This window comes from Physella acuta, unplaced genomic scaffold (assembly GCF_028476545.2).
Source record: "Physella acuta isolate Inbredline_101_S28 unplaced genomic scaffold, ASM2847654v3 ptg001283l, whole genome shotgun sequence".
In the NCBI taxonomy this organism is placed as follows: domain Eukaryota; kingdom Metazoa; phylum Mollusca; class Gastropoda; family Physidae; genus Physella; species Physella acuta.
Genome location: NW_026732798.1, coordinates 183247 through 209891, shown reverse-complemented (window position 1 = coordinate 209891; position 26645 = coordinate 183247). Strand labels below are relative to the sequence as shown.

General features: G+C 33.6%; 3 protein-coding genes across 3 annotated transcripts; 1 reads left to right on the top strand and 2 right to left on the bottom strand.

The window, feature by feature from the left end:
- The first annotated feature begins 4432 nt into the window (after nucleotides 1–4432).
- LOC131957986 (uncharacterized) lies at nucleotides 4433–6923 on the top strand. Its single transcript, XM_059322863.1, has 2 exons — nucleotides 4433–4512; nucleotides 5371–6923. Exon 2 carries the CDS (start codon nucleotides 5385–5387, stop codon nucleotides 6921–6923), a length of 1539 nt encoding a protein of 512 aa, XP_059178846.1. The 5' UTR covers nucleotides 4433–4512; nucleotides 5371–5384.
- Nucleotides 6924–15604: 8681 nt separating this feature from the next.
- Nucleotides 15605–18528, bottom strand: LOC131957978 (glycoprotein-N-acetylgalactosamine 3-beta-galactosyltransferase 1). The gene is made up of 6 exons (XM_059322854.1): nucleotides 18244–18528; nucleotides 17864–18005; nucleotides 17335–17470; nucleotides 16929–17050; nucleotides 16151–16406; nucleotides 15605–15767 (listed from the first exon to the last, which is right to left on the bottom strand). Exons 1-6 carry the CDS (start codon nucleotides 18452–18454, stop codon nucleotides 15618–15620), a joined length of 1017 nt encoding a protein of 338 aa, XP_059178837.1. The 5' UTR covers nucleotides 18455–18528; the 3' UTR covers nucleotides 15605–15617.
- A 953-nt stretch (nucleotides 18529–19481) lies between these two features.
- Nucleotides 19482–25972, bottom strand: LOC131957977 (glycoprotein-N-acetylgalactosamine 3-beta-galactosyltransferase 1-B-like). The gene is made up of 7 exons (XM_059322853.1): nucleotides 25542–25972; nucleotides 22991–23129; nucleotides 22034–22169; nucleotides 21585–21718; nucleotides 20395–20650; nucleotides 19839–20022; nucleotides 19482–19682 (listed from the first exon to the last, which is right to left on the bottom strand). The coding sequence occupies exons 1-6, from the start codon at nucleotides 25753–25755 to the stop codon at nucleotides 19840–19842; spliced, it is 1062 nt and encodes a 353-aa protein (XP_059178836.1). The 5' UTR covers nucleotides 25756–25972; the 3' UTR covers nucleotides 19482–19682; nucleotide 19839.
- Between the last annotated feature and the right edge of the window lie 673 nt (nucleotides 25973–26645).

The following is a 26645-nucleotide window of genomic DNA, read 5'->3' as shown; positions in this document are numbered from 1 at the left end:
TTTTTATTTTACTTCCGGTTTGTACAAAACATGACAAGAATGTTTTTTTCATCGTCTAATTGTTTTCACCGATAAAAAACATGGCCGATTTGAGAGCTGCACTAAACCCCACTGCAAGCACAAGGAAAAAAATAGTTTCTTTGTTTTTAAAATGGACGAAGAACTGAATGACGTGTACTATGTATAACTAACCTTGATTATGGTGTCTATTTTCTTGTATATCAAGTCATTGACTATCTATTGTTAACCTTGTTTATTGTGTCTGTCTTCTTGCATATTAACTGAAGACGTTTTTCTAAGTTTATCTGTAAGAATTGAATAAGAAAATATTTGTTTACTGTTATACTAAGCTAACTGGTGTTTGGTAACAATTTAGACTGTTGCCTCGTAACCCACGTTTTGGTCAATTTCTTAAAAACTGTAATCTGGATTGTCAGGGAGAACAATAGAGCTGGTAAGTAGGTCACCAACAAGTTCTATGGCTCATGCAGGTTTTATTGAGCCGTAGAACTGGTTGGTGACCTACTTACCAGCCCTATTGTTCAATCAAGGTCTCTACATTTTGGTGTATTTTCTAGTAATGAAGCATAGACTTGTAAAAGAGAGTTTCAACGTTTTTTTTAGGTACATGTAATTTTTACTTTTTGTTAGAATATGAAACAACAATTTTTTAGATTTATGTTTTCAAAAAATGTAGTTTGAACAAGTCAGATGAGCGTCTACTCGAAACAAATATAATGCAATTTTTTTTTTAATTTTCAGTGCAATAATGCAAATTGTCTACATTGTCTACACATAGCGAATTTAAGGTACCTCACAAATCAAGTCATCAAATTCATATCAATCGAGCCTGTTTATTTGTATTTATCGTTTTCGAACAGCACGAATAGTTGTCGCCCCTGACAGACTATTTTTAGCTGTAAATCCACTTAGACTTCCTACGATAATTAATGACTTGTGTAATTAGATTTCGGTTGACTTAGACAAGAAAAACTAGTCTTTTTAAATCCACTCAGATCTGATGTGTACCTGACTCACTTTAAGGAAAGTAAAGGTGGCTGAGAATAATGTCGACAACATCCCTTTATATTCCCAGATCTAAAATACATTTGAAATGTTATTTATCAACCATAACAGCAGCTAAATTTAATACACACTGTTATAATTCAATTGATAGCTTAATTACATTTTGAAATCTCGTTAAATCAATTTTAAACAATGTATTTTATTATTTTAAATTACAATGAATTTATTACAATGAATTTATATTGAAACTGACAAATGTTTACTTGTTAAGGATGTCAATGTTTAGTCAACCTTAGATATGTATCAATACATCGTATCATTTCTTTAAGGTTTCTCAAAACTTACTAAAATAATTCATATCTGTTTAATTTACTTTAACTGTAGACCTACTACATTAAGCAATGGAGTTACATTTTCAATGAAATAACTGTATACAGTAGCTTGTACTATAAGCTTTTCTAAACACCCCATATTATTTTTGTCTAGATGTTAGATTTGTTTCACCAAATTCGAGACGTTTGCTTAGTTAGACAATTACAGTGTATTTGTTATGTCTAAAAACCTGTCATTGTTAGCTTTTTGCCGGTGGAAAAAATATGTAAATATATATATGCCTAAAATATAGGGTGTAAAAAAATTGCGTGTGTTAGCATTTACAGTATACTATTCAAAACATTTTTAGAGTGCCTAGATTTAAAACTTACATACTTGGGAGACATATAGCCTATTTACAAACATTTCTTTATTACATTTTGCGTTTAATTGAGAGACATACATAACAATTTCTAAATTGTGATATTTTCTCTACATCCTGCTATATTTTTTTTTGGTGACAAACGTATTCCAAGGATGTTTTAACGTCGAACAAATTAAATTATCCCGCTAATTATCTAATGGACATATCAAAACTACATGTCTTTGTAAAAATTATGTAGTTATCTGTGCATCAGAAAAGCAGAAAATAAAATGACAAGATGGAAAGAATAGAAAGTTCCTGCGAATTATATTTGGCATTTGTAAATTAAACATAATTACATGTTGGTTTTATTATTGTTGCTTTATGTTATGTAGACTAAAAGCTGTCTGCCGCTCAATGTTAACGTCAAGCACCTTAATTACATTATTGTTATTATACTTGATTGATCTATATATTTTAAAAACTAAATGCAATAAATTTTCAACACTTTTAACGTCTTGATTTTGATTTAGGTTTTTAAAAAAAGTAATACAATAAACCAACGATCTTCGAATGACGAACCCAGAACAATTACGTTTTAAACATTGTAGCATTTCTAAAATTAACAAACACTGTAACTATTCTAAAACTAAAAGTTTCTTTGTAGTTTACGTTTTATTAGTAGACCTAAATTTAGGAAAAAAAACTTAAGCTGAAAATAAAATGAATGGGTCAAACATTAATGAAGTTACAATTTAATATAAAAAATATAATCTTAAGTGGGACAACTATTCTTAAAATACATTTAGAATTTTGTGTAGGCCTACATTCTCCGCTCCATCGATCGATACCTAATTTCTCATTTCTGCAACTCAGAATGTAGTAGCAGACTTCAATGAGATTTCATTGCTATGGCTAGCTGAAACAGGTCTAATCTTCAACATTGAAATCAAGGATAGAAGGTGAGGATTTAAAAACCTTCAACAAATTTCTCCGCTGAGTGACGTCACTTCCGCAGCTGTCTGGAGATGGTGGAGAGAAACTTTCTATCCCGTCCACTCGTCGTTTTCCTTTGTGATAATGTAGCAGATCATTTAGAGAGGGCTTTGTTGTTTTATTAGTTTCCCAACTCGATAATCAATGACAGTTTAATTTTCTTAAAGGCTATGCGTAAGATTAGATGATCCTTGAAGCTAAAAAGCAAAGATGTATATCAAAGATTTAAGGACTAACATAGTTTAATAAAGTAACTCAATAATTTGTTGTGGTTTTATATAAGTTTTCATTTTTAACTAATTAATTTTGGTTTGACCTAGGTTCTAGAGTTTAGATCTAGGATTGACTTTCTCTGCGTCGGATAGCTGATCTCTAGATCTAGAGAAATTACTTGTATATTCAAATTAGAAGAGCCATTGAGAATTGATAATAGTATTGGAACCTAACAAAAATAGCAAACGGACGCATCGTTAAAGCTATAGCCGACAGAAAAATTTGCTTTAAAATTCGTTAAACTTTTGAATGTTTTGAATGGGCACCAAAATCTTCGATGGAAGCCGCCATTATTGTTATGAAAAGTTAATAAATCATGTGACGTCACTATAAGTAAAGTCATTGTTCTGAAATTTTATAATTAATATGGCTAATATATCAATGAATATATCAATACATTAATTAACGTCTTAAAATTAATTTGTGTTAACAGTTTTGGTAAAACAGAACATTGTTCTCTACCTAAATACTAATTTACAGCTCTACACATAGTGCAGATTCTCTACTGTAACCAAACAGAAAAACAAATATATATATATATATATATATATATATATATATATATATATATATATTTATATATATACATATATATATATATTTATTTATATATTTATATATATACATACATATATATATATATATATATATATATATATATATATATTGAAACTAGTAAATAAACTAGAGTTTTAGTAGTATATAGATAGATAGATATATAGATATATTTTAAAATGTTTGTCTGAACAAAAACAAACAGGTTCCTAATAATAGGCTATATGTAGCTAATCAAGTGTTTGTTTTTATGCTGATAGGAGGAATTTTACATCCTATTTTAGAAACGTCCAACATTGTTTAGTTATGTCAACCCGATACAGTGTGTTGACTTAATGATAATAGAAATATTGAGAAATTGCATTACATTCTGTTGTATAAAATGGTACATCTGAATTATATACTGTAGCTTCAGTCCATTTTGTTGTACGACGTCTGAAACTTTATAGACATTCTATAATGTATCTTTAATCTATTTTGTTACACGATGTTATACTTGTATTATATTATGGTTATAAAACACTTATTTTATCTATGAAGCTTTATATTATTCATGCGTATACATTATAGTAATAAAATACTCATCTGATATATATTAAGAAATTTGATACACGTGTATTGCATTAGGATTAAAACACACAAGATTGCCGGTTCTAAACAGGATTCTATCATGGCGTAGGATATAATTGGTAGTTTAGCACAACATACAATTACAACACAACAATAAACGCTTTACCTTTAACTATTTCACAACAATGTTTTAGTGTTGTGGGCCAATGAATATCGATTAGGCATTGATTAGAGGGCTGATCACGAAACAAAGCAGAGTGCCGTAACCTACATTCTGTTGTGTAGCATGGGTCTACCCCCCTTGTCGATGACGTCTAAAGACATTCGCCAGGGCCCGACTGGTTCTATGTAGATCAACCGCTCTAGTGATTGTTGTCTTTGGATACAGGTAACCAGCCGTATATAGATGTCTTCTGGTAAGAACTGCACATTTTTTCTATTAAACTTATTATGTATATCTTTGTACAAATAAAACAAAATAAAAAACATTTTTAGACATCGTTCAAGAAATTAAATCCCTATCAAAACAAGTTTTAATACCATCGTCATGTTCGGAATAACAGGCCTAAGTTAAGGTAAAAACATCGAACATAAATGAAACTACAAAGGTTATATTATTCTTACATGAAGTTTTATGTTAAATGAAAGCACTGTTTAGAGAGAAAGGTACTGCAGGTTTTTAAGTTAAGCTGGCTTTGCCCCCCGACCTGATCAATATTGATAGAAATATTGTCAAAATACAGAATCCATATAAGCATTCATATTAATGTGTAGGCGTCACAAAAGGTACATCTGATTTATGTTTCTCCCACTATGTACATGTTTGTATTTTTAACTTTATTTTAAACAAATCTCGAAAGACGCCATATTAATCTATCCTTGTAAAGAATTTTAAAACGATGTTTCTATTTTAGTCACTACCTCTGGAATCACCGTTATAGAGATTAAAAACCCACCCACCGCCACAAAATCGTCACAAGTCTTTCAATTGCCCCCACTTTTAAAATAAACGTATCTCTAGCCAACAATGCTCTCTTCGTACCTTTGATCGAAAATTTTAGTAGTCTTTTAATAGTGCTTATATAATGATATATATATATATATATAGATATATATATATATATATATATATATATATATATATATATATATATATATATATATATATATATATATATATATATATATATATATATATATATATATATATATATATATATTTATATTTATATTTATATTTATATATATATATATATATATATATATCAATACAGAATCTGCAGGTTAAATGTTGCCTGCGGTCGCTATAGAAACCAATCTCCCTTCGGGGCGTCTCTCAAGCTTGAAAAATGACGCCACCAAGTTCCACGAGCGACAGACTGAGTACCTACGTCTGCAGATCGTGGACATGGTCGGGCAGCACACTTCCAGCATTCCCGGCATCAACATCGACGGCAACCGGCGGCAGCCCAGGTACAAGTCTAGGCTGGCCGGGTACCTGAACGAGGATAACAAGAGCATGCTGGGACCGGGTCAGCGCGGGACGTCCAAGATCAATCTCGACCTCGTCGACCGCCAGCCGGCAGAGACGACCGGCACGAGCAGCAAGGTCAAGGCCACCGCCTGGTTGATCAGACGATTTCGCAGACGCCGCGACGCTGCGGATGACGGTGCCAGCACCATCGCTGATATCAAACAAGAGAAGCTGCCGAAAGTTCTTTATAAAGCTGAGGACAGCACATTTGTGAACTCTGAAAGCAAACAGGCTAAAGATGGTCAACGTCCGCTTACTTCGAATAAACAAGATGAGAAGGAGACCAAAAAGAACTTCAAGAATGACTACAAATACGATTTGAAAAATATGTATTCTAATGGACGGAAGTTTGTTTTAGAAAAACTAAACAAGTTAAAAGCAAGCGGGGACATTATACCTCTATCGTATACCAATTCAGAAGAAGTTACCAACGCCCGTCCTGAGAAGAACGGAAGTGATGCCAAACTGACGCAAGAAGAGAAAGCACTCAATGCAAAAAACACCAAAAAGCTCGGTGTTTTCTCCGCATCTTTAGAAGCTTTCAAACAGAGACTCAAATCACGTTCTTACACGCTACAACACCCGGAGAATGACGAGAAAGAACGAGATTTGAGTACACCAACGAAAAAATCAGAAGTCTCCGGGAATAAGTTTTATCCACGCCCACCTTCACAGCCGCAAGCTTCACAAAATGTCCAACATTTGTCTGGGACAAAAACACCACAAGTTACGCACAACGGTCGAGTATTGCCTCAGCCAAAAACACCATCTTTTAACGGAGAAGAATCATTTTCTAACCCAAACAATCACGTGATCCATAAAAACAACTCCTTTTCCAACGCCAACAAAGTAGGTCCTATGAGTAAGATAGAGGAAGAAAAGTATGAGAAGCGGAATAACTACAGAATGTTTAGTAACGGCGAAGGCGTCTCTAATAATAAGTTAGCCAATTCTACTTCATTACAAAACGATCACCAAGAAGTACATACTAAACAGGCGGTTCTAGCTCCGTTGACAGTGCACAACCTGAGACTCCATGAGTCATTGCAGTACGTCTACGAGAGGAGACAGAAGCGTATGGAGGTGTACTTGAAGCGTCAGCAGGAAAACAGAAACGGCGTCAGGAGTCATTCGGGTAGCTCTGGAGCCGGGGACAGGATGTGGAAATGGCTCGCTCAAGTTGAGGTAGAGTCGGATGGTCAGGTAGTGGAACATGGAGGCAACACCACAACGGAAACTGTGCTAGACTCGACAGGTCATGGGCAGGTCCTGGTAGACGCCCTGTGTGCGTGACCTAGTAATTGATGTCTGGCTACACAAGTCGAAGTGCAGCTTACAATTACGTTAGCAGCTGTTGGCTTATGTAGCCTACGGGAAATGTATCTACAAGGCCTTAAAATGTTGAACCTAAGTATATTCATATTGTATTGTAAATATTCACAATTTTATTCATGTAAGAGAAATGTTTGGTGCTGACAAGAATATGATTATCTATCGAAATTCGCACAGTGTGTATTATTATAAATAGTGTACATTTCTTAATCTGTTATGATATTATGTTAACTGTACCAATTTAATTTATGTTTCTAATATTTGTAACATTACCACACTTTTCGTACTTTAAATTGTGTATATAGCGTTTGTATTTTACTTTTCGTTGCACAAATGTTCAAGTTTGTGTATACCGCGTCACTGTAACGACAAAAACACGTGAGTTATTGTTTGTATTTTTTATCGCGGTGTCAAGATATCAGTTATATCGACGTGTAGACCCGACACCTTATTGTTACGATCATTCCTTGCAAGCCAACAACCCTAGCTGTGATTTAACCTTCAAGTTTAGCCAAGCGGATCGTCCCGTTACGGTTGATTTGGCGGCTGGCAAACCTTCAAGTGGTGCTGATCCAACAACAGATACGGACGCAAGATCGGTTTGTGCTTACAAATGCTATTGTCCTTTCGACTCCGTGTTTAGTTGATTAGTGTGTAATAGATTTGGATCATTGAAACGTGTGCAACAGTTGAATCAGTAAAATATTCTGAGGATCTACACATCTTAAGACACCTTAATTATAAACGCGTGAATTTTCTTTACACTTTGGTTTTTCGTTGCTTAAAGTAAGTTTGTATCGCACTTGCAATCAAATCAGTACTGGACAGCTTGAACTTTTGATTTCGAAACCTTAAGTTGTTTTTTATTTTTGATTTTTTTACTACTGAGAATGCGTTATCCAAATAAATTAGTACATTTCCTTTACATTTTGATTGTTTCGTTGTTCAAAGGAAGTTTATTTTATACACTTCTTATCAATTAAGAACAAAAAGAATTATTTTTTTTCGAATACTTAATTTTTTCTTTTTGAAAAGTATTGGAAAATAAGATATTTAGCCTGTATTCCAAATGTGGGGTAACTTTTCTTTACATTTTGTTTAAAGAAAGTTTTTTTTTTTACACATGCTATCAAATAATTACTAAACAACATAAACATTTCGTTTTTCGAAAAAACAAGGTAATTAAAAAGTCTAGTGACAATTTTAGCGCAATTTCCTTATGTTATCTAAAAATAGCTCTGTCGTAGCGTAAATCAAGAGCAGGGTTAGTAAAACCATTGGTTAGTTATTAAAACGTTTTTTATTAATTTTTTTTTCAGTATTTTACATGTTTTATTTACAATAGAGTAACATGACTAAAAACCATTGCGCGCCTAGCTACCGAACGTGATGTCGCAGCCATTGAACGTGATGGCGCAGCTATTGAACGTGATGACGCGTGTGGTGTGGTTGGATAAAAATGCCTACTAATTCGGTCCAAATTTTAATTAATTCAAAAAACATTTTGTGACCAAACGAAAGGATATTTTTGAAAACTTTCTTCGGCAATATTGTTCTAAATTATGGCAGGAGTCGATTGGTACATGTTTCAAGTCGCTAAGTGGTCTGGTTACCGAGATATGGGCCAAAAACTGCATTCTTTTTTAGGTTTTTTGGCTTTACCGGGAAATCCATGAAAAAAAAAACCTGAATTTTTTAGGCCTATGTTCATTCTCGTAACTTGCTTAACATAATTGCTTTTGGAACTAGTACTCGATATTGCTTCGTTGAGGAGGAGATACGACTTAAAGCTGCGGACACACATCCATTCATACATTGATGCATCCAGAAATGACGAGTTAATAAAAGCAATTCTCCAGAATGGAAATTGCGCTAAAAATTTTAATATTGCATTGAGAATAAGACAGCTTGTAAATTTGTAATGGTAAAGTGTAATAAATTTTCTTTACATTTCGATTTTTTTCGTTGCTTAAAGAACGTTTTTTATTTTACTTGCTATAAAATAAGTACTAAAGAACTTAAATATTTTGTTTTCGGAAAATTAAGTTTTTTATTGTTTTCATAATATTCAAATATTTATCAAAGCTGTACTTATTTTTCTTGATATTATGTATGTTCGTTGCTAAAAAGATAAATTATTTTTTACACTTATTATAAATAAGTACTAACAAAACTTGAACATTTTGTTTTCGAACATTTAAGTTTTTGAACAGTTTTATTAAGACTATTTTCTTTCTTTTAACTTAACTTTTTATAAAGATTATTTTATAAATTATATTTCGGATGCTAATACTTCATTTTTTTTTCAAGATGTTACTTTTCGCGTTACCTACTTCATCTTTCGGTTTCAGTAACATATTTAATCAGCTTGAACACTTATGCAGAAAATGTTAGCAATTATTAATTATAACGTAAGCTTGGAAGGCGTAGCATCTTCGTTATGACCAAACAGAACTAACAATCTTATGTCTTTCACAAATACACTTCAACTGAAAATGTGGATAAATTTCGCCGACTTAGCCTGATAGTAATCTAATTCTACTTTTTTGTTAATGTAATTTTTGCTACCTTTTCTATTATATAACAAAACTAAATGCTATTTTAAATGTGGATTAAGTTTTCGTTTTGATTTTATCACTGCTTATAGAAAGTTCATCTAATGTGAAATATACAGCTGATATTGTCAATGAAATAGTGTCTGTATTTTCTATTTAAAAAAATTCACTTTCGTTAACAAGTCAATACGGCTTGTTAAAATTATACATTCAAATATTCAATGAATAATACGTATATGTAAATTAAGTATGTGTTATGAATTCTTCCTAACTTTTGTTTCGAATTCTACGAAGATATTTGAGGTTTAGATTTAATTCACCAAGCATTCTTCGCTTCTTTTTTTTTAAGTTTTCAACCAAGTAAAAAAGATATCAAGGATGCTACATTACACAGAGAGAAAAAAAAACGGGATAAATGAGACATACATCTGTATAAGGATTCTGTTTTTCACTTTTTCAGAAACCAACAATGTCCTTTTCCCCCGACGTAAGTTTAATTAAATTATAAATCATGAAATAAATAGCAGAAATAAAATCGAATTAATGCAATTTGGTGTCTGTATTAATAAAATAGCTGACATAAAAATAAAACAATGTACGTATTTGTTAGAGTATTAGTACGCCATGTACTTTGTTGTCATTCTAATGAGTTTTAATTTGGAAAAACTGTGTATGTACACTAATTCTTTTTACTCGCCCATGTATTTGACTTGGCCTGCGAGTCATTTTAGGATGTTTATTTATCGTTTACTGAATATTCAAATACTATATCGGTATAAATTTTTCGCATGCTTTTTATATTAATACTCTTTAAAATTATTTGATAACTGTATTTACCATTTTTCCTTTTATTGAATACATCATTCAAACATTGTTTTGCTTATTTCATACTTGATGGATTTAACGATTCTAGCAGTGTGCTGTGTTTATACATTTATATTAGCCTGTTTTGAAAAAAATAAAACTATTAATCACATCATTTATGCTGTACGTTGGTATTTATATGGTAGTAAATATTTTACATGTCATTAAAGAAACGTAAAATGTGCTCAGCTAATATTCCGTGTTAGTGTTTAAAGCAGAATATACTTTAAAATTTAGATAGAGACTGAAAAATATAATAAAATTTGTAACTGCCATCATCACCATCAAAATTAACCACCACCACCACCATCATCATTATCATCATCATCATTGTGATCATCATCATCACCATCACCACCACCACCATCATCATCATTATCATTATCATCATCATCATCTTCATCATCATCATCATCATCATTATCATCATCATCATCATCATCGCCATCACCACCACCACCATCATCATCATCATCATTATCATCATCATCATCATCATCATCATCGCATCACCATCACCTATATCACCATCAGCATCATCATCGCCATCACCATCACCATCATCATCACTCACTGACTTTCGGCGCACGAGGATAGAACAAGTGAGAAAAGTATCATGGAACTTTTAGGTTGTGACGGGTACTCATTTTTATTATTTTCCCCCCGGCTCTACAGTCATCATTATTTCGATGTTGACCATAATATCAGGTAAGTAAATAATGGCCTATTGACGTAAGTCAGAGTTTTTAAGGATTTAAACGATATTTTCCGTATATTTTTCCATGTTTGTTTATAAGAGATGTTTCTTAATTCTATATAAGAAAACGGGACTTGTTTTACTAAAGATATTTAACTAGCGCTTACTGAACTCGCATGAGAATGTAAGATATTCTATTATGGATGTTCATTAACATTTTTTTAGCAACCATCAACTTTACCGACCTGACCACGCCGACCCCTAATAACTGATGACACTTTTTTTGGATACCTGTTTTGTGGACACGTTATTCGCCCAAAAAGTATGTGTTTCGTAACATACAAATACAGATTTACATCTTACTAAGAACTAATCAGAAACTAGACCGTAAATGTATTGATGACGTAGATAGATGGAGTAAGTATACCTGGGGTGGATGTAAAAAAACTGAACAATCTTACCGTAAATCGATGGCTAAAATAATGTCGTATTAACTTGACATTTTTAATCAGAGGACGAGATGTCTTATAACCGCGTGTATCTATGACGAGAGCGTGATTAACGAAATGGCGAATTTGATCAATTTTTATATTGCGAGGCAATAGAACTGGTCAGAGTTTCTTAAACGCATCTCTTCGGGAACCCCCCCCCCCCATCTGCGAAGAACGTCTACCGCCCCCAAACGAAATGGAATTTATATTGAAAATATATACCTTTTTCAGTGTCTCCCCACCCCCACCTGAAATCTCCTTTCAAGTGCCCCCCCTCCCCACCGGAAGAAACACTGGAAGTACATCGTTTTTATTTCAGGCGATGATTGGAACAAGCTTACAGGAAGTCCTCCCTTATGGGTTTCTGTGAGTTGTCTAGGCTACTCATTCCGACAAATGCCTTATCCTGGGTTTGCTTGAAGTCTTGAGCGTTTAAAGTTTATTGGGTCGTTTTCCTTTTAATATGTCAGCCGTTCCAACGGAGGAGCAGAGAGAAAAGAGAATTGTGTGGACAAGAGTTTTCTCAACACCCTTAACAATAATGGTTTGATGTGATAACCCCCTCCCCAGACTCAGTAAGTTACAGTCATTCGTTACGTCGCCCTTGTTTCAACAATTTCAACAATTTGAATGTAACACATTTGAAAATGACGATCCGAAAATCTTTAAAGAATTTACGCATTGCTACTTAGGCCACAGCTGTGTTTATCAATAACCAGGGGAGCCAACCAGTGCAGTTTGTGATGTAACATTGTAAGAGTAGCGTCCCTTTGTGTAAATATTTGTTAAATAGAGTCCTTTCATATGACGTTACGTCCGTTCGTGATACCTACGCTCGCCGCCACAGTGGTGTACATCAGACGTAAACACAATCAGCTGTTCACCCGCGCTGGACGTGTTCACCAGCGCTGGACGCGTTCACTGTATGTAAAGAACCGCACCCGCGGAAAAGGAAAAATACTTTTAAAAACTTGAACTCTTAGGAATTGAAGATCCTTATACATTTAGTGACAGTTTCGTGGATAATATAAATATGTGGCCAAAATTTCTAAATAAAAATACTGTTAGTAATACTGTTTGCGTTTAGAGTTTAGAGTAGACGAATCTGATCAAATGCAGTTCTAGATACTTTGTTTCAGGTAAGGACAGTAAAATAATAAACTTCATTTTAATTATAAAAAGTAACTATTAATAAAAGAAAAAGTCAAAAGTAATAATAAGAAGAATAAGATCTAATAGTAGGCCTAATAATAGTGTTTTAATATCTAGATCTAGAATCTAGCTCTAAACATGGCGTAAACAAAATTCGGACCACAGATCTAGATTCTGGATTTAGGGTGACTGACTCCGCTGGGTAGACATAGAATCTAGAATCTACTTATTTACTTAAATTTAATTACAAAATTCAGATCTACATTCGATTCAAAATACACCCATAATAAATCAAAAGTAGTCATAATAGGCCTAATAAAGCATTTAATTGTTTCTAAGATCTAAAATCTCGCTCTATAATCTAATCATTTTTTTAGCAAACGAAATTTTCTGAAATTGAAATAGATTGTATGACTAGACTTAGATCTAGAATCTGCTACTTAAATTAAATTGTAAAAACTTTATACAAGCATGTAGCTGATATTATTGTAGTAGAAGGCTTTAATAAATTACTAAGGCCTACCTACTTTGTTGTCTTTTTACAGCAATATGTATCTGATACTGGACTGAGTTTAATTAAATTCAAATGCATATCTAGTAATTGGTCTACTAAGTTTTTGTAGCCTAGTAGTACAATCTAGATCATACCAGCCAACAACAAATAACCACATTATTATTATTTGGTTAATGATTAGGCTAATTTTTTTTTTCAAATCCACTGTTTATAAAAGAAACAAATCAAGCTAGAAACATTATAAGTGAGATGGTTTAGAATAATAACAATGGACCCAGTCTACAATTGATACAATTGCAGGTCTACATAGGGCCTACAGTCTAGTAGTTTACAGAGGCACCTAGTGTGTAGCTAGTATACTAGTGTGTAGCTGTCCAGAGTTAAGATTCTTAATGCTTTCCCCTGATAAGCCATGTGTGCTATAAATGACATAACATGACACCGAGGTGAGAAATGTTGAGGGGAGAGCAGTGGGACTTTCCCCTTTGTTCTCCCTGCTGGGCCCTGAGGGTCAAAATTATATAAGAAATACTATCTCTGTGGGGCTGGGTATCATGGAGGTGAGACATTTTCAGGGGAGGGCAGGGCAGACTCCTCTTTGGCTTTATTGTGGGCTAGATACAGGTGGGGGCAGCCATCATGAGGGTTGAACATCAGTATTAATGTGTCTGATCACTTCCCTGCTGGATTATAAGGGTCTTAAATTGTATAACATGCTACCCAGATTGGTTATTACCCATGGATTATATTAGTCGTTGTAGTGTGGGTTTTGTAGGAGTTAAGTGGTCTCATGTTTGCTACAGTAGATAACCTATAATATATTACTGCATTTGATCAGATTCGTCTACTTAAACTCTAAACGCAAACGGTATTACTAACAGTATTTTTATTTAGAAATTTCGGCCACATATTTATATTATCCACGAAACTGTCAATAAATGTATAAGGATCTTCAATTCCTAAGAGTTCAAGTTTTTTAACATATTTTTCCTTTTCCGCGGGCGCGATTCTTTACATACGGTGAACACGTCCAGCGCTGGTGAACACGTCCAGCGCTGGTGAACACGTCCAGCGCTGGTGAACAGCTGATTGTGTTTACGTCTGGTGTACACCACTGTCGCGGCGGGCGTAGGTATCACGTGATTTAAGGCACGTGTTTGCAAGGACTCTATATCTTCAGTCATAAACTGGACACAAACCGGATTATATAAATAAATATTTTTGTTATCTAAACTTGTTTTTGTTTTCATCTATCAATCATACATTTCTCTTCTTAATGTACACCACGAACATTGTAACAACAACCGACAACTTTACTTTCTAGATGTAAATTTTTAAATGACTGTTCTTATACTCTTTTTACCATTTAGAACTTAGAGTTAAAATCATTGGCGCTTCAGCCATGCATGTACTTCAATGCACCTTTCTTCGGTGTGTTTCATGCTAAAACACATTTCTGAATGTAAACCAAATGTAGGTGTTCTACGTAGCCAAAGGTATAAAACTTCATATTATCTCCGTGCATTCACATGAAGGTTTATTTATACATAGTTCTTGTATATTCTCGTTCATTGGTTCAAATGAAGAATAGAACCTGTTGACTATGAGATAGATAAGTGTTGTAAACGTACCAAAATCTGAGAGCTTTTAACAATTAAATCTTAAAATAAATTAAAACCTAAAATGGCATATCTATGGCGTATCAAAATATTTGCAACGAGAGATGTGTTAGTGCTTTTACGCATTTCGTTTGTTACCTCCCTTACCTTCTGCCTAAATTCAAGAAGACTTTTTAAAGGGATGTCACTATCGTGTGAAAAATATGTTTGATGTTAGTTCTGAGTAACATCAGTTTCGTATGTGACGGTTCGTCGATAAATGACCTTATACACCTGTCAAACATGTAAGGAGGGTGGGGGGGGGGGGAGTAATGTAAAAGTAATGCGTTTTTAACAGTACTTTTTAAAAATGAACTTCGCAAAAAGAATTCAGTCAAAGCTCTCCATATGTATTTGCAAATGACATAATATCGATGTAATCAACCTAACTATTACACGTATCAACCTAACTGAAACACGTAATTATTTTGAAAATGTCAATTCTATGATGGGAAACAACGCGAAAGTATAAAAAAATCAATTGTTGCTTTACATAATGAAGACATATGTGGAAAAGGTTTTATGACGGGTTATTTAGAATGGCTGACGCGTGAGTTTATTTTCGTGAGGGTGACAATGTGAGACGATACTAGTGTAGTGAGTGTTGGCAAAAATAGACCAACTTTAAAACCACAAACATCAATATAAGATCATTCTATGTATCATCTCTACTATTTAGAACACAATGACAACAAATATGATAAACAGAGGTGCTTTATTAAAGTTATACAACAGTAGTTTTGTTATTTAAGTTTTGTAATTCTAACATAATCCCATATGGCCTCATGTGGTAGATTAAAAACTCCAGTGTGTACATATTGGATGGACTCACATAATGGAAGCTCACAGCATAGTCACTGATGTTCTCTATACCCTAAAATATACAAATTATTAAATTAACACTCTAGTAAAGGTTAGATTTACACATAATTAGAAAATACACGACTACATTTGGCTTAATGTAATAATGCTAGGAAAACAATGTTCACAAAGAGTGCACTTGTATTATTTTACACATATATAATACATTTCAATTACTTGATAAATTAATAATCATTGTATCACTATAATTCTTAGTATTATTGATTATTAAGTTTTGAACGAATAGCAAAAACAGCGTAGAGTTTTGTGTATTATCTACAATGCGATATTTTTTATAACAGTACAGAAACTAATGATTTATGCAGATTCGGAAATTCTAAGTAATTATTTTATGATTTATAAGCGTCTAACGATAGTTAAAATAATTTTATATACCTTCTTGGCTCCGTGAGATTCTCGATCCAGGTACCATTGTCCATAATGTCCATTGACATGAGCCTCTGGGTTAAGACAATGGAACCTAGACCTGCCCAGTACGTCAAGACTGGTGCCAGTTCTCACTCCCAGCTTCTTCATACAGAAGGCCATCTCCACGTCTTCCCCGCCGAGGTCCTTGGAGCAGTTCACTCTGTCAGCATTGTCTCCAAATATCCTCAGCGCTTCTTTGCTCATCACGTAGCCAGCGCCCCCACTGTTTGTTAGGAGACAGTGAGAACGTCATCATAAAAATTTTAAAATTGATTTTATGTTTTTATAGATTATAAACATTTTTTTTTAAAATATACATCCCAAACTTTATTTTTTAAATGGAAAAGTTCTAGGTTATATTTAACGCAAAAAATACGAAAGGAATATACTTTCTAGGACATCCCCCCTCACTCTAATTTCGTCAATTAACGCCCCCCCCCCCCCCCCCCCCAAAAAAAATAAAATCCCAACACCTCGGAGTTATACGCCTCCCTCCCGCCAATTACACTCAGTCAATAACCCTCCTAGGAAAATCCCTGACCCAAAGCCTAACTCCAACTAAAAACATATAGTTAACACTAACCCAAACACCAATCATAACGCCAACTCTAAACATACGACTGACTCTAACCACAAGCCCCAACCCTTAGCCTTAGCCCTAACCCTAACGCCATCGCTATCTTATCCCTAACTGGGCGTGGGGTAATGCCATCTACCAGCAAACATACATTTATGTATACCTTACCTAAAATATCTGTGCACTTTTTCATACTCAAACAAATGACCAAAATAAACCGGTTCACTGGAATTTTCACCAGAAAGAAAATATCTCAGGTTTTCTAGGACCACATACGTATCGTCATCCACCTATGTTAAACATTATTTAAACAAAACATAGGATGAAATCAAACAACTCGCTTGATTATACAGTAACCTAAAGGTGGGCTGATAGACCCACTTCAAATCAATACAAATATTTGTTGATGATAACATTTGATTTACATATCATTTATCCCCACCTACACGAAGAATCTATATTTTGTTATTTATGCTTTTGTTAGCACAAAGTATTTAGCTCATAGATACCACTAATGAGAAAAGAGAGATTTATTGCATTGTACGTGAAGGATAATTTGCAACACAAATCATACCTTCATGAACCAATCAGCATCATTGAAATGGTTCTCATAAATGTATCTAAAGGCTTTCATCGTCTTTGCTGTTAGATGGTCTCTTCCTTCTGAGACATTCAGACCAATAGCTGGGAATGTCTTGTTGTCTTCAGAGCTGTGGGTTTAGTATTGAGTGGAGTTAATTTTTTCCTCCAAATTATTGTGTTATATCTCTAGTTATGTCTTTAAAAAGTATGTATTGAGAGGACAAAAATATAAATGTATTGAAATGATCCCATTTATAAATATGCTAAGATTTAATCAATCGAGACATAAGCCCTGTAGTATAGACTTTTCAACAATAACCCAGATGCTTCTGCAGTTTGTGAAATATAAAATTATTTTTAATGATTTCAAACTTCATGCATACTTGACATTCCATGATTGTTTTCTTGTGTTTTTAATCTGTGTCTGAATGTTGTTTTTGCATACATTATGTTTATATTTACAGCCTAAATGTTTGCTCTGGTCTCGATATAATTGTCCCACATAATGTAACATAATTTACCTGAAAAATAGAACCAAATCTCCGTGACGGGCCCAGGTCTCCTTAACAGCCTTGGCCTTCACGTGAAGGTTGTTTGGTGATGTCATCACCCAAATGAGAACCCTCACTTCTTTCCTCAAGTGTGTAGACAACGGTACGTCACCTAAATAATATTTTGATGTTATCCTTTTTCAAAATCCCCTGGTGAATTATTCTTTTTTTTCAATCAAAGTAAATTATTTTTTAGTTATTTTTTTAACAGGCAACACAACTAAGGATATTTGAAAATGATCAGCCAAAATATATTGTCTAAACAGACCACTTCATCTGGTTAAATACAATTGTAAAAGTATTATATTTATTAGTTATTAAAATGTGAAAAAAAGAAACGAAAAACTTACCTGTATGCTGTAAAGTATCTGAACTAAAACTGATATTATGAGAAATATGCATTGCATCTGGAATATCAGTATTATATTTAGAAGTCACCATCTGTTTTGCTGACCATGATATTATTTCAGATGTAACATTTGTATACGTCGTTACATAAACGGCAAGTATAAAGCCTAGAAAAAAACTTATAAGTAAATGTAGACTCGATTTCACTGCCATTTTGATGTGGAGCTGCAGCTGTTTGGCTAAGTACTGGATACCCAACTGCTTCAGGAAATTACGTTTGGTTTAGATAAAGAAAATAGGTTGTAATTTCAGATAAAATAGGCAAAACATTAAACAGCTGTTAGAGGATGGGTCTTATCACTAAACAATCAATGAGGTTTAGCGATAATACGTCTGTATATTTAGTTTTTTTTTCTCTCTTCTAAATTAGGAAGAGTAATAAATTGATAATTTTCAAAAAAAAATATGTATATTTTTAAGTACGTAAAATAATCTCGGTTTAGGGAAAATCTGGTGTGACCCGGTGGGGTCCGCATTCCCCCCCCCCCCCGCCTTGCAACCAGTGTTTCTTCCAGGGGTGCACTTGAAATTTTCGGGGGGGGGGGGGGAGCGGACAACAATTTTCGGGGGGGGGGGGGGAGCGGACACTGTCAAAAGTATTGTTTTCTATGAGGGGGTCGGTAGACTTTCTTCGGGGGGGGGGGGGGGGAGCAGTGCTCCCCCAAAGTAATGCCTGGAAGAAACTCTGCTCGCGACGCCTCTCTTCTGGTCGTATGATGTTTAAAACTATGATTTTTTATTTGGTTTTCTCATGTTAAAAGGATATTTTGTCTATGGATGATTTTTATACGGAAAGCTAGTGTTACTACTGTGTACACTTTATATTTGAACTTCATTATAAGGGAGACCCGGGATATTGGGTTAATTGTACATGTGAATCTCTTTACTTTAGGCTAGCTGTCAGCTTAAAACACACAGGGGATTAATCGATAGCTGTACTGATGTGTGATTTAACCCTTGATAGGATATGATAGTATCTGAAATCTCCATGTCAAAATGGCACGTTAGAAACATTTATCGTGGTCGATTAGTGGGGTGACTAACCAGACTAACACTGCTATTTTTGTTAATTTATTTCATTCACACGTAATTTATTTTACACTTCACTAAATGTCTTACAGAAAAAAAAAGTTATTTATGTCCAATAAATATGTAAAAATGTATGACAGACGTAAATAACTTTATTATTTATTGGTTAAACTCATTTGTATGCCGTACAAACAGTATCCAAATAGTATTGTAAACTAGAGAAACGTGTCTATGTTGAACAGAGATTTCTTCTTTTTTAAATTTGGTATTCAGCAGACAGCCCTTTTCAATTGTTGATGGACTGCACACAAAACTCGCTTACAATTTTCAATGGCAGCCAGACTGTAAAAACCTATAAAAACAAAAAGACCACAGTTTATGAGTTTACGTCTTGTATTTTTCAATTTCAGATGCTTCGTTTTTCTAACTGAAAGTTGGAGTTAATTTCACTGATATAAGCACACGCTTATTTATTTAAGATAGTTGTTTTCGTTCAAAACTCACTAACATTATTTTCTTGCACGAGATGACGATAGTGTTATCGTGGAGACACTATTATTGTTGTTCAACTTCTGGAGCTGTATTGGTATCCCATAGGGCCGCAGGTGATAGACAAAAAACTCCAGCACGTACATGTCTGCGGGAGTCACGTGATGAAAGCTAACGGTGTAGTCACTGAGGCCGTCCACACCCTAAAGATGCCATTTTGAAAAAAAATATATTAGATATAAACAAAACAACCTGCAAGAAACATTATTGAATGTACAAACTTCCACATTTCACTTTTTTTTTCTTTAATTCAATAGCGGTAATAGCAGAGGGTGTAGTGTATTATCTAGAATGCGATACTTTTTATAAGAGTGCAGAAACTAATTATTTATACAGGTTCGGAAATTCTACGTAATCATTTTAGTTCCGATTTCGTCAAAAATTAAATACGGAAATACGGTTTTTATTACCACTTTGAGGGCCTCGATTGATCTGTTCAAATACCGCCAATGATGCAAGCCGTTGATGTGGACTAAAAAAATGCAGGTATAAAAATAAAATGAAGTTTTCATTACCTGTTTAATGGCCTCTATTGACTTGTTAAAATACCACCGTTTATACATCCCGTTGATGTGGACCACAGGAGATTCCTGGTGGAACCGGCTGTTGCCTAGAGCGTCATGACTCCTGCCAGCCCTAACACCAAGTCTTTGCATACAGATGGCCATACGAACGTCTTCTCCACCGCTGTCCTCAGCACAGTTAGCTTGCCTAGCTCCTTCCCCAAACCTTCTCAGCGCCTCCTTGCTAAGAACATACCCAGCTCCACCGCTGCGTGAAACGAACAGATAAAAAATTCATAAAAAACGTTTTAATAACAAGCTTTTATGTAATGATGCACTAAAAAGTAGAAAATAAATTATAGACTACTATTTAAATAACTATAAAGAAAAGCGTGGGTCACTTTAGTATCTATTGGATACCTTTACTAATGTTAAGGAAGACACCCACGCTTTTCTTTATAGTTATTTAAATAGTAGTCTATAATTTATTTTCTACTTTTTAGTGCATCATTACATAAAAGCTTGTTATTAAAACGTTTTTTATGAATTTTTTTTCAGTACTTTACATGTTTTATTTACAATAGAGTTACATGACTAAAAACTATTGCGCGCCTACTGAACATCACGTTCAGTAGGCGCGCAATGGTTTTTGAACGCAGCCATTACGTGATGGCGCAGCTATTGAAGGTGATGACGCGTGTGGTGTGGTTGGCTAGACATGCCTACTAATTCGGTCCAAATTTTTATTAATTCATAAAAAATTAATTAGGCATCCAATTAAGTCAAATTTAGTTTCAGATTGCATTGTCTTCATGTCTTGACCCACGTGCCAACTGTGAATCGTATCGGTCAAGTAGAACTGTCCGAATTTTCACTCCTGCGTTTCCGTCTAGACTGACGACTGACGACTGACGACAGAGGAAGTGAGTTAAATAAAAGCTTGTAAAAAATATACTATAAATTCTCTTCTGATCTATTATTTTGATGGTGATTGTTTTGATTAGAATTTCTACATGAACCAAAGCATCATTACTTGAAGCCTATATTTTATGTAGCCCACAGCGCAAATACATGTTTTTAAGACGTGTTTTAATATTCATTTTTCTAACAAAGTTATGTTCTATTCTTATAGCTGTAATGCAATCATTGCTGTTATAAACTTATACCTAATTGGCGTTTGATTTTTTGCTTAAATAATTTACCCTTGGTATCCTTGCGTCAGTTCTGGTTTACTCCAAACGGAAAACAACTGACCAAAATACACTGGCTCACTGTAGTTTTCACCAGACAGAAAGTATTTTAAATTTTCGACTATCAGGTAAGTGTCGTCGTCAGCCTAAAAAAGGTGTTAACCAAATTAATAGCATTAAAACAGACAATTTACAAATAGATTATATATCAACTTAGGCAGTTTGCTTACTTTGTATAGGACTAAATCGGGCACAACTTAATTGTGTTGGAGCAATCCCCACCACATTACAAGAAATAAAGAAGAAGAAAATATATATTCTGTTGTTCGTCACCCCGATAAAACAACGGAGTGACAGAGAGAGAGAGAGAGAGAGAGAGAGAGAGAGAGAGAGAGAGAGAGAGAGAGAGAGAGAGAGAGAGAGAGAATGAAAGAAAAAACACTGGTCGAAATCACTCATACTTTCATGAACCAATCAGCGTCATTAAAATGGTTCTCATAAACATATCTGAAACCTTTTGACGTCTTTGCCATCAGATGCTCTCTTCCTTCGGAGACATTGAGGCCGATGGTTGGGAATGTCTTGTTGTCAACAGAACTGTAATGTATACGTTATATGTACATATCAATGTGTAAATTAAACAGTGGTTTATTTTTTTATATTTATTTGAGAGGAAACAATTTTAACATTCTAATCAATTTACGTAACCCTTAAATTTCTATTTGAAACTTTCTAAGAGAATATTTTAATATTACAGTAATAAAATTTAAAAAAAAAACCACAAGATCTACAACAATAAAATGTAAGCTACACTATTTGACTACATAAAAAATAAAAGCAAATATTATTTTAATAAATTATTTTTTGTTTAAACTACTATACTGCTAATTTCAGCTCTGATTTAATTAATGAGTTTAAAAATGGTAACCTGGTCAACGTGTTTTTACAAAAAAAAATGATAATGTTGTTTGAACCTAATATAAATAACAAATGAATACATCATTTTAGCTAACGTAGACATAATAACAATGAATTACAACTATTGGCGTTCGTCGGGGTTTCTCATTGTATATTAAATATGTTAGAAGATAAAAAAGCAAAAAAAAAAAACAGTATTACTGACCGACTATACGCGTAGTGTTTATGCTCTGATCTCCCAATACCAACAAATAAATAAACTAACCAACGATTTAATATTCAAAAATAAACATTATTAGTTATTACTAGTATGTGAATGGATATTCTGTTGGTGTTATTTAATTCATGTTAAATTCAATCGTTAAATTTAGATTCAAAAGTTTACTTTTTGTGATATTTAATAAAATGGACATGTAATCATTTTTTTTTTAGTTTTTTAAAGTATGTAGAACTATTTGTTTAAAGTACCTGTTAGGAACTTAAACTACATGTCAGTTTACCTGAAGAAGAGCACGTGACCGTGACGTGCCCAGGTGTCTTTCACAGCCTTAGCCTGGACAGGTAAGTGGTCCGGTGAGGTCATAACCCAAATTAGGACACGGACATCATTAACTAGTTTTAGAGCTATTGAGTCATCATCTGGTGGTATACATTGTTTGTATACATAAAACAATACAATTATCTGTTTTCAAAAATTATATTTTACTCATTAAACAATGCACCAAACTGTTTTCAAAAAACATAGATTAAACATTAAACAATGCAAATATCTTTTGTCACTAATCATATTTTATATATTACACGCTACAATCATCAGTAATTGAACGTAGATTTGGATACATTAAACAATGCAATCAGTTGCTTTTTAAATATAATATCTAACACATCAAACTCTTCAAGTATCCGTTTTGAAAAAGAATATTGTATACACAATGCAACCACCTGTTTTTTTTTTTAAAATATATTTGTATACCTTACAGATCAGTTATGTAGTCATGGAAACTATCTGGGTTAAAATCACCCTGCTTGGATAGCTATCTAAGGGCGCGAAAAGGTCATTTATACTGATTTCACAGGTATGTGTTGCTATGCTGAACTACGCCAAAGAATATGAAACTATTTAATCTACCTCTTGACACGTTTGATCTACAAGACATATTTCAATATTTGAATGACCTATAAACAGCAATTTTATGCTAACATCGCGATGAAATATACACTATATATATATATATATATATATATATATATATATATATATATATATATATATATATATATATGTATATATGTATGCATAGAGAGAGAGAGATGTTGCACAGTGGGAAATCACAACACACGCGATTGGTTCAAATTTATTACAAGCTTTTATTACAAGCTTTTATTTAACTCACTTCCTCTGTCGTAAGTCGTCAGTCGCCAGTCGTCAGTCTAGACGGAAACGCAGGAGTGAAAATTCGGACAGTTCCACTTGACCGATACGATTCACATTTGGCACGTGGGTCAAGACATGAAGACAATGCAATCTGAAACTAAATTTGACTTAATTGGATGCCTAATTGATTTTTAATGAATTAATTAAAATTTGGACCGAATTAGTAGGCATGTCTAGCCAACCACACCACACGCGTCATCACCTTCAATAGCTGCGCCATCACGTAATGGCTGCGTTCAAAAACCATTGCGCGCCTACTGAACGTGATGTTCAGTAGGCGCGCAATGGTTTTTAGTCATGTAACTCTATTGTAAATAAAACATGTAAAGTACTGAAAAAAAAATTCATAAAAAACGTTTTAATAACAAGCTTTTATGTAAAGATGCACTAAAAAGTAGAAAATAAATTATAGACTACTATTTAAATAACTATAAAGAAAAGCGTGGGTGTCTTCCTTAACATTAGTAAAGGTATCCAATAGATACTAAAGTGACCCACGCTTTTCTTTATATTTATTTAAATAGTAGTCTATAATTTATTTTCTACTTTTTAGTGCATCTTTACATAAAAGCTTGTTATTAAAACGTTTTTTATGAATTTTTTTAACTCACTTCCTCGTCAGTCGTCAGTCGTCAGTCTAGACGGAAACGCAGGAGTGAAAATTCGGACAGTTCTACTTGACCGATACGATTCACAGTTGGCACGTGGGTCAAGACATGAAGACAATGCAATCTGAAACTAAATTTGACTTAATTGGATGCCTAATTAATTTTTTATGAATTAATAAAAATTTGGACCGAATTAGTAGGCATGTCTAGCCAACCACACCACACGCGTCATCACCTTCAATAGCTGCGCCATCACGTAATGGCTGCGTTCAAAAACCATTGCGCGCCTACTGAACGTGATATTCAGTAGGCGCGCAATGGTTTTTAGTCATGTAACTATATTGTAAATAAAAGTTGTAAAGTACTGAAAAAAAAATTCATAAAAAACGTTTTAATAACAAGCTTTTATGTAATGATGCACTAAAAAGTAGAAAATAAATTATAGACTACTATTTAAATAACTATAAAGAAAAGCGTGGGTGTCTTCCTTAACATTAGTAAAGGTATCCAATAGATACTAAAGTGACCCACGCTTTTCTTTATAGTTATTTAAATAGTAGTCTATAATTTATTATTGTTAGTTTGACGTTTAATAATTTATTCATGTATTATTCAAATGAGGTTCGAACTCAGAAAATATTGTAGAAAGAAAATTATTAAAAAATGTTGAAGTAGAGTTCACCTGTTTTTGTGACCTGAGCATATGAAGGGATAGTGTGGCCGGACCAATGTTTAGCCGAAATCAGAGGTTTTTTTTTAAAAAGACAAAAACATGCTGTCTGAGTTGTGGCGTTTTTGTAAATGAGGGGTCTGGCTTTTTGCGACGATGTGTGACATTAGGGAGGGGAGGGAAACATACAAAATCGTCAGACAAACGTGACGTCATTTATCGATGACCCTCAAAGCACAGTTATCCAAGGATAAAGACTAATCTAGTAACTCATAATGACGCGACTCTATGCTGGATTCTTTTCAAGTTTCTGAACTAAAAATAGAATTGCTACGTACCATTTTGGATGAATTCACCTTCGGGTGCATTTCTGTGATTTTGGTAGTTTACAATACCACTTAATCTATGTTTAAACACAGTCGTTTCTGTGCGATTGAGTGAAGTTGCTGTAAAGAATGTGTTGAACAGTCTTGTGTTGGTTAAATATAAAGTAAACATTAATCCACTGAATAGGCAAATGATTAGAGCCTTAAACACTGACTGCAATAACATTTTAGTACACACTTATTTAGCATGAATGCCCACTATTTTTGCAGTATGTCAACATAATACTTCAGATTTTTAAAACCAAATATACTATTGTTGAATTATCTGTATATTACACATCATAACATTCAAAACAAGTAATACAAAGCAAATAAAAGTGTCTTAATGCATGTTTAAAACACAAGTAACTTAGTTCAATAGCAGGTGTCTGATATGATTTTACTTCATCTCAAGTTAAAGTCTATGCGTACATATCAACTGCAAAACACGTTCATTTTGTCGTCAAATATTCAATACTAATGCTATGAGATCAATATAACTTCGCCTGAACATGAAAGTGAACGTATATATGTCAAATTGACTGTGTGTCAAAAAAAAAAGTTCTTTGTAAGTGGTGAATAGAGTACAACTCTTTGTGTGCTAAACTAGAATCCTTGTAATGGACGGAAATCTAATGATATACAAGGCAACTTTCTGACGCTTGTTTAATAAAATATATGTGTTCCCGATTGTTAAGGTCATAACTTAACAGTCATATTTTTGACACCATCTTTTTTAATCATTCTATATGTGTTTTCGAGTCACACTTCGGGAGTCTATTGATTTTATATCATTACATTTCATGTCAACCACGTGAAAATCTACTGAGTTGATAGATGTTTATTTTTCTAATGTTTCTTACTTTCAAAATCATGACTATAATGGACAGAGTTTTAACAAAATTTACCCTATTACATATGGATCATTACAGGTAACTAAGTAATGTATTTGGGATAGGTGCGGTATGATGTTGTAATTTACCATTTTCTTTTCCGATATAGAAACCATTCAATATAACACTATTGATATTTTTAAACTGCTCAGGTACCCACTTTTAAAACAAATAATATAATTAA

Excerpts from the sequence above, each read along its gene's own strand:
- LOC131957986 (XM_059322863.1), top strand. The coding sequence starts at position 5,385 with ATGTTGCCTGCGGTCGCTATAGAAACCAATCTCCCTTCGGGGCGTCTC.
- LOC131957978 (XM_059322854.1), bottom strand. The coding sequence starts at position 18,454 with ATGGCAGTGAAATCGAGTCTACATTTACTTATAAGTTTTTTTCTAGGC. Across the intron at positions 17,471-17,863 it reads GATTTGGTTCTATTTTTCAG|CTCTGAAGACAACAAGACAT; the intron begins GTAAATTATGTT and ends CTAAACCCACAG. Across the intron at positions 15,768-16,150 it reads AATCTCACGGAGCCAAGAAG|GGTATAGAGAACATCAGTGA; the intron begins GTATATAAAATT and ends TGTATATTTTAG.
- LOC131957977 (XM_059322853.1), bottom strand. The coding sequence starts at position 25,755 with ATGTTATTGCAGTCAGTGTTTAAGGCTCTAATCATTTGCCTATTCAGT. Across the intron at positions 23,130-25,541 it reads AGGTGAATTCATCCAAAATG|ATGATGACTCAATAGCTCTA; the intron begins GTACGTAGCAAT and ends GTATACCACCAG. Across the intron at positions 20,023-20,394 it reads CAATAGAGGCCATTAAACAG|GGTGTGGACGGCCTCAGTGA; the intron begins GTAATGAAAACT and ends TGGCATCTTTAG.